Source organism: Bos indicus, chromosome 26 (assembly GCF_029378745.1).
Source record: "Bos indicus isolate NIAB-ARS_2022 breed Sahiwal x Tharparkar chromosome 26, NIAB-ARS_B.indTharparkar_mat_pri_1.0, whole genome shotgun sequence".
Lineage (NCBI taxonomy): Eukaryota > Metazoa > Chordata > Mammalia > Artiodactyla > Bovidae > Bos > Bos indicus.
Window position 1 is genome coordinate 43,736,929 of NC_091785.1, and position 14,877 is coordinate 43,751,805.

Here is a 14,877-nt window from a genome sequence, read left to right on the forward strand (position 1 = left end):
TGAGATAATTTACATTAATAAATAATTTATTACCATAACTCCTAAAGTAATTATGGGTTTCCACCCAATTTTTTTTTTTTTTCTTTTTTAAGCATCTGAACTGTTTTGTTCCCCGTCCATGGACTTGTATTTACACGCCTTCTCCTAGCGGCCTTTCGGAAGTAACCGGGGTTGCACGTGCTTGCTCATGTTGTTTGATTTCCCGGTCTCCCGCTCACCCGACGGCTGAGGAGAGAGAAGTGGGCAGAGTCCAGTGTCCTTGCAACATGGAACTCGTTCAAGGGGGTGCGAGGAGCCGAGCCCAGGGTGGTGAATGGAGGCCCCTCTCACCTGCTTGTCCAGTTTCACCGAAAGAGATCTGACCCATCCACACGTGACCCTGGGTCAGCGTGAAGAAGCACCTCCCAGGCCCAGTGGTGGAGGAGCCACGGGCCGAGGACTCCCTGGCGACTGCCCCACCCGAGCCTGGCTCGGGGAGGTCCTCTCAGGAGCAGCCAGCCCCCCGTGTGCACCCATGAGCAATCACGGCTACAAACAGGGCTGGCTCACCTGTCAGGCCAGCTGACCTGGTGGGCGGGCCACACCCCTGAAGCTGCCACCTGACCAGGGTTTCCTGTGTCAGGAACACAATTCCCTGGGCAGACACGGCTCTCCCCAGAGAGGCTGTTTGCAGAGGCAGTTCTGGTTCAGCCCAGGAGGCGTGCTGAGGATGGTCTGGGAGGTGAGGAGAGAAACCCAGAGGCACGGCATCGCCTCTGCTATAGAAGGAGCCCTGTGGCGCCCAGGCTGGCCGGGCACTCAGCCCTGGCAGGGCAGGCCAGCCGTGGCCTGGCTCCCCTCCACCCCGCTTCTCCTGTCCACAGTCACGCTGACTTTGTCTCCCCACCCCCACGCTGGAAAAGGACAAAACTACTTCTTTGTATCAAGCTCCCAAACTTGAAGGGAGGGGAGGAGACCCGCGGGGAGGGCCCGGCAGTCCAGCTCAGGATAACTGAGCGAGAAGTATTTAAAAGCCGAAACATTGTTGCGAACGCTGATGATATTAGTAACCATTTTATCTCCCTGGGTGCAGGGGAGGCTGAGCTCCCAGCAAAGGCAGCTTCTCCAGAAGAAGCCAACAGGCCCTTCCCACCAAACACATTTGCCTGGGTTTTCTTACGAACACTCACAAAACCCTCCAGCTCATCCCAGTGTCCAGCGAGGACCCCTGCACGGGGGCTTGAGAGGGAAATGCCCTGAGTCCCAGGTCCACGCTGTCCCCAGCTCTCATGGGAGAATTCCACTAATCAGGGCCAGAACCGGAGTCCTCTGTCTCGGGAGACAGGCAGGGGGTTTGGTGATTATAATGCTGTGAGGTTTCATCTTTGCTGAGGGCCGCACACCCCCACCCCCACCCCGGCGGTCCTCTTCTTTGCTACGGAAAACCAGGCACAGAGAGAGAAAGTCTCGCGGCTGCTGCTCGCACGTGTCATAGGGCGCGGCCGCACACTGAGTCCCAGGCCGGAGCCTCCACAAGCACACAGCCTGGGGAGGGCCTCGGACCCCTGACACCCACCTCAGCAAGTGCGGGGAAAGGACGGAGGTGGGGTGCGAGCCGGCGCCTCGCAGGTGCTGCTGTCTCCTTAAATCCCATGGACCCCACGAGGTGCAGGCTGCAGAGGGAGGCCCAGGAGGACAGCGCTGAGGGCCCCCTTTACACGGGTCCAGGGGAAGTCCACGCTCCCTGGCCTTGCTCCTCCACTAGACAGAAGCCCCCTCGAGGATTCAATAAACACCGACCAGAACAAGGCACACTGAACCAGACTGGGGCCGACTTTTCTAAAAGCCCTGGTAGCACGTGCTGTCAGGTGGGTCAGGATCTCCCGAATCAGGGAAGGGCTTAGGACAACAGAAAGATGGAGAGATGGGAGACAGAGAGAGAGAAGTCACGGAAGGGGCAGTGGGGGTAACTGCACGGACCCCGTGGTCCTTCACTGTCTGGAAGGGCCCTGGCACCAGCCGGCAGAGCAGGAGGGCACAGACCTTGTGGAGGCGAAGAGCCCATGGGCCAGGGAGCCCTTCCTGAGGGGCTGCCCTGCGCACCAGAGCCCCGAGGGGCAGCAGCCCAGTCATCCTGTAGCCCCGGGCCCCCCCAGCAGAAGGCAGACTGCTGGGCTCGGCGGGCTCAGATGGACTCTTCTGGGACTCTGGAAAGAGACCTCCCCTGCTCGCCTCTGCCTTGCTCCACGGGCCTGAGCACCTTCTCCACAAGGGTGACTCGCACCTGCACCACCCCCCATCCAATGCCCACCAAGGAAACCAAGGTGGTCCCTGGGGGCGCGGAGGCCTCTCACAGGAGCAGGACTCTCAATCTAAGCTCAGCCTTCTTCTCCACCTGTCACGTACGGTGCTCACGCTGCGCCAAGCGCCTTCCGAGAGTCTCGGAGACCTCATAGCAAGGCAGGTGCTGTCCCAACACCCATTTCACAGATGAGGAAACTGAGGCTTGGAAAAGGTAAACAGTTCGCAGTGACTGTGTGAGGGCCAGCACCACCATCACGAACCCTCGAGAGCTCTAACTTATTGCGATGTGCTCACAGCAAAGGCCGACGGTTAAGGTCTTGAAATAAAGACCAAGGGTTCCACCATCTGGGTCACCAGTCTGGCCCAATTCTGAGCTACCTGGGGCGGGGCAGCTGGGCAGAGGGGTGGGTATGCCCAGGAGCCCCGCTCACTCCCCTTCCCAGACACACCAGAGGAAGACAGCCCAGCTGCAGCCCGACTGTGGGTCTGGCCCAGGAAGAGGGTGAGGAGGCGGGCTTCTGGGCCACGTGGATGGGGCGCGGAGGGTTTGCTGAGAGCCGTTAACCACAACCAAGGTGTGCAGCCAAGCCTCTGGTGGGGACAGGCCTCAGAAGTGTGTCACACGGGTAAACCAAGGCCAGGTGAGCTCCCCGGTTCCATTTCCCCAGGGGGCAAGCACCAAGGAGGCCGCCCAGGGCTCTCCCACACAGCTGCGGCTTGAGAGTGAGAAGCAAACAGTCGTTCCCCGCCCCGGGGTCCAGCTCTGCCCACTGAGGGGCCTTGAGTGCCACCCCAGATGTGAGCGGAGCGCCCCTGCCTGCCGCCTAGAGCAGCTGTGGAGTCCAGGGGGACCCTGCACCTCAGGGGCACGGCACGGCACCACGCTCACTGTGACACGTGATAAGGACTCCCCAGGACCACTCCCGCCTTCCACCTATGGGAACTGAGCCTGCGGAAGAAAACGCTGTGCCCAGATGGAAAAGGGCCAAGACAAAAGGCCACGGGCACTGAGCGCAGTCCTGGGGAGGCAAACCTGAAACCGCAAAGAGGGGACCCGCCACGGAAGCCCGGCTTACAGAAACTCATCAGAAGCCATGTCCTGGAAGCGGGCAGGAGTCCAGGGCAGAGGGCGCAAGGAGAAGCAGCCCCATCACCGGGAGCAGAGAGGAATCAACAGTCAATACAGTCATCCTTTCGGCCCCTTACGGACAACGGTAATTAGCACTTGCATGTCAACAGGGCACCAGGGCAACCTTTCTGGAAAGCATAACAGAAACACAAAGCAAGAGCCTTAAAAATGAAAATGTGCCTGCCCCCCGGCCTCTCTACTCCATTCCCGGGAACCACCCTAAGGAATAATCCGAAAGGCAGAGCGAGATTCAGACACTGAGTCACCGTCAATCGTGAGAGCAACAGAACAGTCCTACCCAACAACTGAGAAACGAGTTACCTCCTTAAAAGACAATATTATAGACTCATTATCACGCATGGGATGGGCAATTTTCATGCTGCAGGGAAATGATGGGTCATTATTAGTATGCAGAAAAAAAAAAGCAAAAACAAAAGTTTTTAATAAATTTGTATAATCATACGTTCATCACGGACTTGGCTATGTAAAAACTGCAAAGGACAAAAACTACACCAAAATATTAACAGCAGTTATAACTGGGTCCTGGGGCTGTGTGAGATTGTTATTTTGTACTTTACACGAATGGTGCATTTTTCTGAATTAAAAAAAAAAAAAGAAACGAACGTGGTCACGTTAATGATCAGACACAAACTCGAGGTGTCACTGCTGGAAATAACGTCTGTAAACCACGCACCAGCGCCCAGCCCCTCACTCAGCCCCCGTAGCCCCTGCCCTGCTCCAGCACTGAGACCGAGACAGTTCCAACAACACAGAAGAGTCTCCCCGCGGCCGCTCCTTGTGCCTGCATCCAGAAAGGGCTTCTAGCGTCTCCCCCTGGAGGACTCGGGCCCTGGGGGAAGGCGCTCGAGGAGGACTGTCCACAGCCACCTGGTTACTCACCCATGATTCCACAAGAGAAAAGTGTCGGTCCTTGACTCATCTTCTTTGGCGTGTGCTGCAAACAACCAGAAAAGCTATCACTCTTCAAGTCATAAGAAGCACGTCTGCACATGACCCTGCACTGATTCCCTCGCTAAAGTCACAATTAAAGGGGGGGGGGGGGGCATGGAAGGTGGCGGGGGGGTGGGGTGGAAAACGTCAGATCAGGCAAAGGAGGAGGAAAAAAAAAAAAACAAGTACTAAAAGAGACATCTGCCCATAATTAGGTCTGGGCTCTTGTCCGGAGCCTCGGGTGAACTATGGAGTCCATCAAGTTAACGGGCTTTAAAAACACACAAGGGAGCCCCGTGACTCCTGACACCAGGGGACTCGTCCACGTGAGTGATGCGGAGTCAGGGCGCAGGAGGGGCTGGAGAGCAGCCTCCCCGCAGCCCGGGGCGGGGAGGAGGGCAGGCGACCACTTCCTGTCCCTGGGGACAGGACGAGCCTCCAGCAAAGGGTAGAGGCCCACCTGCCACCCCCTAGCCCTTCCTCCTGGACGCAAGAGGAGCAGCTCCCCCATCTCTGTGAAGCTCGAGAGGGTGGCCCTGGCTCGGAAGCTGTTTCGCAGCCAGGAGGGGCCCCGCCGCCCGCCAAGACACCGTCGAGAACTGAAACAGAAACTCGGGTTGCGTCTGGTCTCAACACACGGCGATGGCCTCTGAACTCCCCGGTGCCACATTTCTACAAGGGTTTCCCTGTCCCCTGTAAACACTGCACATCTCCCCTCTCACCCCATACCTCGCCTCACTGTGGTCACAGGGTGAAAGGCCAGGGTAGGGGGTCGCCCAGAAGAATCCCGCATCCAGGCACTCGCTCCACGGCGCCGCGGTAACCTAAGCCTGGAACGTTCCGGGGCTTCGAGCGCTAGCCAAGACCCAGGTCAAGAGGCCGGTTCTGACCTCCAATGAGGAGGAGACCGTCCACGCCCGTCGGGGCCCCAGGAAGAAGGGCCTCACTCATCCCTTCCTTCACTCATTCATTCATCCATTCGCTCCACAAACATGTACCGGCGACTAGTCAGGTGCAGGCTTGTGCTGGGGTGGAGCGCACGATGGTGAAAGAAGCTCCCGGCTCCAGAGTGGTCAGTGCTCACAGGGGGCTCTCACCGCTGAGCAGAGCCCCAAGTGACAGGGACGTGTGCCTGGCTGTTGGTCCCAGGAGCGGGGTGCAGGGGTGGGGGGGACGCAGGCCCTGGCTCTTTTCACGCCTGGACGGGGAGGGTGTGGCCGCCGAGAAACACCTGGCCCCCCCAGATAAGAGGGGAGCTGGCATCTGGCAGGGGCTCCCCACCCCTGTCCTCAGCTTGCTCAAGCTGGGGACCTTTGCCCTTGGCCAGTAGTGTGTTCGCTGATCAGGTTATTAAGGGTCTGTCCTGACCAGCCTGGAACACAGAGGTGAAGGACGTGGCCTCAGCCCCAAGGAAGCCCACATTTTCCTAGAGGTCACACAATCAGACAGAGAGCGGGACTGGAGGCAGCTGGACCAGGCCACGGGCGCTGGGAGCTGAAGGTCAGGGCGGGCTTCCTGGGGGAAACAGAGATGGTCCTGAAGGAACTTACGGGGTGGGGGGTGTGGGGTACAAAGGGAGACTGGGCTGTCCTCCTCCAGTCCCCCACCTTGGATTGAAGACAATCCTTATGTTTTTAGGATAGGTCTCCCTCCCAGGGTCCACCCAACCGACAGCCCTCCGGGGAAATACCTGGAAAAAGTTAAAGATGGGCTGCCTCTGCCTCCCGCCCAGCTCACCCCAGAGTCACTTCATGGAAAGTGGGTGTGACAGACATTCAGAGCCCTGCCTCCAGGCAGCGCGGCCTGTGGAAGCCAGGCAGGCCCTGCGCCCAGGGAAGGTTCGGGGGAGACAGAAGCTGGCCTGGCTGAGGCCACGGGCCTGGCTGGCCGAGGGGGATGGCCCCCGACGCTGCAGGAGCCTTTATAGCACGGAGCCAACACCCACTGGGAACCACAGCCCCACCCCACCTCAGTGCATCCCCGTGAAGGGCAGGGATGGGGGCCCTAACGCAGGCTGGAGGCCCACAGGAACCCAAAGCAAGGCGGGCCAGCGAGAGCTGGAGGGTGCACAGAGGCGGGAGCCACGTGTCACCACCCTGGCACACGCAGGGGCCACCAGGGGCCCGGGTTTACGGACGCAGAGGCAGGCATGCTGCGTGCGGACCGTCAGGGGTGTGCTGCCCACTGACTGACCTCTCGCTCAGCAGGTGTGTTTCAGGCAGAGGGGTCACCTGGGTCCCCTCCCCCGGGAATGTGGCCCGCGAACGGGCACCAGAAAGGCTGGGGTCTGGGCCCGCAGAGAGGAGCCACGGGTTAGCATGCAGGGCGCCGCTGGCCCTCAAAACTCATTCATTCAGTCATTCACTCACTCACCCAAAGAGGACCTGCTCGCCAGGTTGGGGGGGCGCGCACTAATGATACGACTGCTTCTGGCTCCCCACACCGCCTGGCTGGAGCCCCACCGTTGTCCACCGAGGGACCAGGTGAGCCCCTGACCTGGTCCTGGGCTCGTCTTGCACCGTCCATCCTCCACGCAGACCTAGGGGGCCCAGCCCCCGTGGCCGCCCCACTCACAACAACCTGGATGAAACCTGGCTGTGCCCCACTCCCCGCCACCCACCGGGCGCCCGTGAGCCAAGCCTGCGTCCACCCCAGCCTCACTCATGCCGCTTGGGGACGGTCCGGCTCGCTGCTGCCCGGGCCTTTGGCTCTGTGGCTGGTTCCTGTCACGTGGCCTCCCTGGCGGCCTTCCCCGGCCGAGACACGCCCTGCCCACCCGCGCTCTTCTCCTCGGGACCTTGCTGAAAGCTGCCCCCCCGCCACCCCGCGCGCATGTTTGCTTTGTTTCTGGGCTCAGACTTCACTCGCCCCTGAGATCAAGCCTCCCTGAGGCCGTGGTCCGGTCCACAGCATCCCCCGCCCAGAGCGGGCACCCCAGGGCTTCTCTGCCACCCCGCCACTGCGGCCCGCAGTCAGCCCGAGCCCGCCCTTGCTGCCACGTGCCTGGCGAACGCAGGCCTGATGGAAACGGACTCTCCCTGGACACAACCCGCTGCCCTCCCAAATCACTGGCCTCCTGCCAAGTCGCAACTCAGTGGGGGAGGGGGACAGCATCAGCTAGATAAAGTCGGGGGCAACCCCCCCACACACACAGCCTCTGACTCTGCACCCGGGGTGCAGGGGGATCAGCCATTGTGTGCACGGAGAGCTGACAAGAAGGGACACCTTCTCCGTGTCCCATCCTGGCACAACCCCCACTGTGCTGAGTGTTAAACGGCACGGCAGGCGGTGTGCGCCCTTCTTTTGCTAACAGCACCCCAATTTTGCACTGGGGCTCCTCCCCTTCCCACTGGGGGTGTCCTGGTGGGATATCACCCCGACCCCAGCCCCCTGCACTGCACAGGGTGGGCCTGGCTGACCGGACATGCCTGCTCCAGGGCTCTGCCCCCTGGATCGAAGGGGTGCTGGGCCGGTCCACCGGGTGGGGAGCCCCCCACCCGCCTCCACCATCCTCCCAGTGGGCCTGTCCCTGCCCTTTCCGGGAACTTCAGTCACCAGTTCTCCCAAGTCTCTCTTCATCGCGCCAGTGGATTCTCTTCTGCTGTGTGTATCAGCGGAAGGTGGCCCCAGCTGCTTACGTCCGAGGAACCCTGGCCAATTTCATGGGGGTCTTCAAGAAGAATAACGGGGGAAGTAGGCTTGGCCACTTGAAGGGATATCACGCAACCGCTCAAAGCGGTGTTTGGGCAGAGGCTTCCAGTACCACGAGGAAGCATACTTTGTCAGTGAAACCTGCTTCACTAAAAAGATACAAGGAAACCGGCCAAAATATGTAGAGGGCAATGGTGTTTCCCTGCTCTCCCGTCCCACCTAAAAATGCAGCTTTTCCCTCTTTCTTTTCCTTCATCCTTGTGTGATGCTCGTTTCAAACTGGTTTGTGTGTGGAGACAAATCCCTTCAAAGTAGCAGTAGAGAAATGTTGACTAACAGGACGCTGGCCAACTTTAAGGTCAGAAAAGGGCTGAAAGAGTCATGAGCTAACTACTTCCCCCTGGGGCTTCTGCCTCCTGTTGGCGTAAAGAAAGAAAGAAAAAAGATCAGGGCCCCCAACTCACTTTCTGAGCCCTGTCCACAAGGTTGGGCTGGCAGCCGGCAGGCCAGGACATCGCATAACCCACCGCTTCCCAGGGCCCCGTGTACACGCCGACTGCTGGCCACGCTCCCTGGGCCCAGCACCAAGGTTCCCCACTGGACTCCAGGTTGTCCAGGGCCGGTCTATCCCCACTGCTTTGTGCTGCTCTGCAGCCAGCCTCCCTGAACCCTCGAAGCCCTCTGCACCCGCTGTGGGAAGGCTGATGAGCCCATTGCTCTGTGGACGATGTGGTGAGGCCCGACCGGCCCCCCGGGGGCAGGGCGGGGTGGAGGAAGCTCTCACCACTTGAGGTTTCACAAGACACTCGGGGTTTGCACACGAGTGTGCACCCGGGGCCCTCGCTGTGTCCCCAGGATGACGAGCTCTGCTCCCGGGGCTGTTCCTGCTACTCCGAAGCCTTTGTTCCTGAGCCCCACCGTCCCGACCAGGGCACAGCCTGGTGTCTGGGAGACTCCTTGCATCAGCAGAGAAAGCTTGGAACTACATCTTCCATAGGAAAGACAGAAATTGGAGACCAAATGGTATTTCCAGGGGCCGTCTGTCTGACTGAGAAGCCCTGACTTAAATAAGACTCAATTCAGGTCATCATTTAATGAGGAGCCAGCTCAGACAGAAAATGGCCAAGCTCCTCTCTGGCCATCACCACGCGTCTTCGTGGCTTCCTTCTGCAGACTAGGGCGATAACGTCACTCTTCCTTCTGCTGATGCCGTCTTGGGGCAATGCGGACGGGCCCACGCTCGCGTTGGGAGGGTAACGAGGGCGGTGCTCCGGCCTCCGGAAGGGAACAGGGTGAAACCCTGAGTGGCGGAAAGTGGGAGGCCGAGGCAGGCCAGGAAGAGAAGCTGAGAAGGGAGAGGCGCCCCAGGGTGGAGGCTGATGGACACAGGGTGGGCGCCCCGGCTTCCCAGGCTGCAGGACAGCCATGGGGGTGGGGGGTGGTCTCTGCTGCCCAGGACGGTGGGGGCGCAGACTGGGACGGCCTCGGGCTCTGCGCACTTTGGGATTCCAGCCTGGGATCCTGGCTGGGGCCCCGTCAGGCCTAATGCTGACTCCGGGTGAGCAGGACGGGGGAAAAGCCTGGGTGCCTGGGGCAGCTGACATGGCCCCTGAACTCTCCTGCTGGGCAAGGCCCTCAGCATCCTCATCTGACAAGCGTGGAAGCAAGGACCTGCTCCAAAAACATGGAGTGTCTGTTGTGGCCAGGAACACCTCCAGGATGAGGAAAGTGAGGTGGCCTGGAGCCCCTCCTCCGGCTTCTGTCCACCCCCCAACCCCACCGCTCCCCGGCCCGTCCTCCACGGAGCAGGGCACCCCTAGCTCCCTCCGGTCTCCAGCCTCCAGAGAGGGGGGCCGGGAGGCTTGCCTGGGGAGGAGGGACCACGGGCCCTCGGCAGGAGCGTGGGCGGGCGGGAAGGAGCTTGGGGAAGGTTGGCCCCGAGGTCAGATGTCTGGGCGGCCTTCCAGCAGCAGCAGCTAATGTTAGCACACTCGGAGGAAGGGCCACTCAGGGGGAAAGGAAGGCGACCGGGCAGAGTGGGGGAAAGGGGAACCGAGTCATTGCACCGCCCCCCACCCCCAGCGGTGGGGGAGGCGAGACCAGGGCTCTCAGTCCCTTTGCTGTCTTCTCGCCTCCCCTGGGAGTAGGGAGGTCACGTTGTCACCAGTATTTTAGTTTACAGAAAAAAGGAGAACCAGGAAACCGCGTCAGGGACCCTCTGAGCAAGCAGGTCGGGGCCTGGTTGTGGGGGTGCGATGCCCAAGCCTCTCCTCTGCCACTGTCTCCAAGCCCCCAGGGCACGTCCACCTGCAGCTTTTTTTTAGGCTCTGACCTCACTGCAGGGCCTCTCGCTTCCCTAATTCTGAAGCCGCCTGGGGGTGAGTCACCATTCCTTTTTTTTTTTTAATCTGAAACCCCAACTTCTGGTATCTTCTTAGTCTGATTACAAAACAAAAGAGAACAGCTTTTCCCTCTTTCCTGTCGTTATCTTGATGGTATTCACCCGAGGATGATGCGACCCGTTTAGGAAGTCGAAGCTAAAGTCCCCCCATCTTCTTCTCACCCTGGCTGGCCGTGCAGAGCGGATTCTAATCAGTTGATTCCACGTTCTGGGGCTGTCGTTACTTGGCTGGTCTTATCTGGGGTGCGGGGGTTCTTTCTTTGGTTGTTTATGGCCCATGCTTCTTCCCAAGGAAGTCCAGGCCAGTGGCGGCTCAGGAGACAGGCCGGGGGGTGGGTGGTGGTGTGAAGGCCCTGGTGGTGGACGGGGCCTGCACCTGAAGCCTGCATCCTGCTCGTCTGTGCCCCCTGCCCCTGGGCCCCCTGTTTCCTGTTAGTCGGGGAGGTGGAGGCAGGGCACCTCGGCGGGCCCCCCGCAGGCCCTGGCCCCCTCGCCTTCACTGTGCCTCCACCCCACTGTGAGGGCAGAAACCATCCAGGCCTGTGATGCGCCCACAGGCTGACGCAGGAGAGGCCCCTCTCCAAAAGCGACTGCCGGGCCCTCTTCAGTGGCCGTTTGCTCCCCTTGGCTCGTCGCTCCTTTTTCTTTTTCTGAGAAGTTTTTTTTCCTTCCCCGGCCGGGGCTGGGAGGCCGCCCTCCTCCTTGGCGGGGGCTCAGGCCCTGTCTCTTGGAAGAGCAGCCCAGCTGACCACAGGCCCATGGGCCCCGGAACCAGCTCCACAGCCAAGCCCAGGCCGGCCCACCTCCAGATGGAACCAAGTTTAGCAGCGATTGAAGCAACAGCACAGCTGGAACCAGACTGGTCGGGGGAGGGAAGGGAGGAGGGAATGGGGGGTCCCCTGGGACCTCAAGGAGGCCTGCACCCTGAGAGCCGTCTCATCTTGGTTAGAGCTACTCCACATGAGGTGCTTTCACTTCACCAGGAAAACATGCACCCAGAGCAGAAAACGGATCAGCTCATACCTGCACCCCCTGAGCTAGGAAGCTGAGTACCGGAGAAGGGACTCAACGAGGCTGAGTTGAGAACCTGGCTCCATGAACTCACATCCCCTCCCTCTGCCAAGGTCCCCTGAGCACCTACCATGGCCCGTGCCCAGGGTCAGGCACTGGGGTGGTCAGCAAGGAGCCAAAGAGACAAAAGTCCCTGCCTGGTGAAGCTCGGATTCTGGGGCAGGAGTCAACTCAGGGAACAAGATCAAAACATGAGGAAGGCTGGTGGTGCCCGGGAAGGGAAAAGGCCAGGGAAAGGGGACAGAGGGCACGTGGGAAGGGAGGTGGGTAGTGGCCCGAGAAAAGGAGGGAAGAAGGGAGGGAACCCTGCTCAGGGTGGGTGTTCCAGGCCACAGAGGAAGCGCACGGGCCCCGAGGCACGTAGGCCAGCGAGGCGTGTGCAGACTGAGGCGGGGAAAGTGGTGGAGAGCACCCAGTGGTTACGAGGGCCAGGGTATGCCAGCCCCCATCCATCCAAGTGAGGGACTGGCGTGTTGCTCGGCCTGAGAGGGGGATAGCTGGTAGAAGGCTCTGAGTGGAGGAGGGCCGCTCTGACCTGCATCTCCTGCAGCTGCTGCTGCTGGAGAAGAGGCTGCAGGAGCCAGAAGCAGGGGCCAGTTCCCATGAGACTCCGGGCAAGAGAGGACACAGGCGGGACCAGAAGGGAAGCGGCGGGAATGATGGGAGCAAGTCTATGTAGAGACACGTTCAAAGCACACTGGAAAAGGAAGGGGTGACGGACAGACACCGGCTCCTCCTGCGGAGCTCCTCTGGCCCACAGTGCCCAGGGAAGCCCTGCGGGGTGGACGCAGGTCCTCTGGCCCACAGTGCCCAGGGAAGCCCTGCGGGGTGGACGCGGGTCCTGGTGACTTTCACAAGCTCCTGCAATGACCTGAGACCCACCTGCCCGCTCTCGGCGTGGGTACTGGGGAGGTACCGGGGGAGGAAGCCCACGCGAGGTGCTAACACGGAGTCTCACAGGGGTTGTGAAGGTGCCAGGAGGGGTGCCCCCAAGCCCTGCCCACAGAAGCGGCAGAGAGTCCTGGGGACGGACCCCCTGCAAAGCCCACCACTGCAAGAGTGTTCATGCCCGAGTGGGACTGCTTCCTGCTTCCTCAGCACGGGGCAGCCCACCCGCTTCTGAGGAAGGAGGGCTGCAAGCAGGACCGGGGGGCCGTTCTGTTCCTGGTCTAAGAAGGCCGGGCCCCTGCCTCTCTGCTCCAGCTCACCAGCCCTCTTGGTCAGAGAAGAACCTGGTGCAGGGCCGCCAGCACTGGGCCCACCACCCAGGCCCCCAACCACACCCTCCTTTATACCGGCTCCCGCTCCTGACATCTCTGAGATGGCAGCTCTTATTCCGACCGCCATTTGGAGGCCGGGCCTTATCCTGGTACCACCCCCCACCTTCTGGAAACCACCTACCTTGCTGGGTGGAGACCAGGAGGGATGTGGGTCTCGGCCTGGCAGGGGCAGCAGAGCCCCCCTTGGTACTATTCACCAGGGGATGAGGGGGTGGCCTCCCCTCATCGCTCTCCAGAGAACTCCACCTGAGCCAGCTACTTCCTGCTGGCGAGGACAAAGCCAGGCTCTGGGTGACAGCCTGTCGCCCCTGCAGCCACATGTCCCAGAGCTCTGCTCACGGGCCCTCTGGACTTGGTCTGCTAAGCCTGTCTGCTCAGTCCAGAGCCCCACCAGGACATCGGGCCTCCAAATGAGGCCACCAGGTCCTTACCGGCTCAGGGTTGAAGGTCCTGCAGGCCACGGGGTCGGCTCCCTGCTTGTCGAGGCTTTGACTCAGGATCATCACCATGGTAAGGGCCTCAGGCACTGGGCACAAGCCCAGGGTGGGCACGAGCCATCTTCAGGTGGGCAGACGGGGGGGGCAGAGGCGACCTCCTGGGATGTCTCCCGGGCTATGACGTCAGCAGAGGCTGCTCCCCATCGGGGTGGGGCTCCTCCAGGAAACAGCGGAGTGAGGTCAGCTCTCTGGAAAGACAAAAGAAAAGGCAGAGGGACTCAGGACGGCAGAAGACGGGGGTCCCGAGAAACTCAGCCCCTCCCCTCCAGGTGGGGACCCTGCTGGGGAATGGAACCGCCTCACCACTGAACTGAGATGCTTTCTTGGGGGGCGGTAGCGGTGGAGGGACACGAAGGCCAGAATCACCTTTCTGGGAGTCCCCATGCTGGCCCTGGAGCGTCCCTAAAGCCAACACCCTGGTGGGCACAGCAGTGACTCTCAGCTCAGCCATGGCACCTTTCTAAGACAGATCTCGGGGTCTGGCTGGTCACAGGGCTACACCCCCAAAGTGTGCTCAAGCCCTGCGACCTCCTAGGTAGAGCTGACCCTACAGACAGCCCAAGGTCGGCTGATGTTGGGCACTCACCCAGCCCACAGTCAAAGCCCATGCCACTGGCCCTTGGGCAACCAGCAGTGACTCCTGTTTTCTACCCAGATCTGGACAGAAGCTACTGGAAGAACTACAAGGACACGTGCTTCCTGTCCTTGGAAGCATCAATTTCCAGAGTGACACGTGGACAGCAGAGGCCCTCCATGCCTGTCTCCTTCCTCAGAATGAGCCAACACACACCACAGCCCTGGATGGGGGTGAGGGAAGGCCTGCACACACACCTCTGAGCTCTTAGCAGTTCGGGACCCTCTCTAATCATCATTCTACACAGCCCGGAATATCTCCCCAACCCAGTGTCATCTCCCACCAAGCAAACGCCCAAAAAGTGCAGCCTGCAGCCCATGTTGGGAGAATCGCTCCTTACAAATTAATTCTTGAATCGCTCCTTACAAATTAATTCTTCTGATCCTATCTCTATCCCACCCCTCTGAAGGTTACACCTTCAGAGAAAGTCACAGAGATCCACAGAACCCGAAGATTACCATCAAAAAGTAAAAAAATAAAAAAATAAAAATCATAAAATAAATACATAAAAAGCAGCTCCTAATCTGTAATTAAAAACAAACTGGTCAGCGCAGGAAAATGTTTTAGAATCTGCTGCTCTGTGTAAAAATTAATTGCACCCTGGTATTTACTTGCTGTCCAGATCATAAATCATATTTTCCTGTTTACTTCGATTAGATTTTACAGTGGGTGTTATTGAAATTGCTCAATTACAGGCCAGCTGGCAAGCACGGGAAAATTACCTTCTACTGTTCTTCGAAAACAAGGTTCATCCAAAGTGCAAAAGCAGGGAAGGGGAGGGGGGAAATCAATACATTTTCAAAGGGTTGACTGTTCGGGAGGGAGGGCCAGCGGGGTCCCCAGGTCACACCAGGAGACCTGTTTCAAAGCCACATCCATCTAGAAGTGACAAACATTCTGACCAAGTATCATCTGGCCCAGCAAAGAATTTCAGATCACTCGTCCGAGTCTGGCCAGGAAGTCGAGCCAGGAATGCCCGC

At 59.8% G+C, this 14,877-nt stretch overlaps 2 protein-coding genes across 2 annotated transcripts in view; both read right to left on the minus strand.

Moving 5' to 3' along the window:
* FAM53B (family with sequence similarity 53 member B) overlaps nucleotides 1–13,417 on the minus strand; it is a 79,339-nt gene extending 65,922 nt beyond the window's left edge. The window contains exons 1-2 of the mRNA XM_019988729.2: nucleotides 13,198–13,417; nucleotides 4,313–4,367 (exon numbers count right to left, since the gene is read on the minus strand). Of these exons, the coding sequence (XP_019844288.2) occupies nucleotides 4,313–4,367; nucleotides 13,198–13,275 (133 nt within the window). The 5' untranslated portion in view covers nucleotides 13,276–13,417. The remainder of the gene's footprint in view (nucleotides 1–4,312; nucleotides 4,368–13,197) is intronic.
* The window catches only part of EEF1AKMT2 (EEF1A lysine methyltransferase 2), a 70,476-nt gene continuing 68,918 nt past the window's right edge, over nucleotides 13,320–14,877 (minus strand). Inside the window, exon 7 of the transcript XR_011564325.1 lies at nucleotides 13,320–13,451. The gene's annotated coding sequence lies outside the window, so the exon portion shown is untranslated. The remainder of the gene's footprint in view (nucleotides 13,452–14,877) is intronic.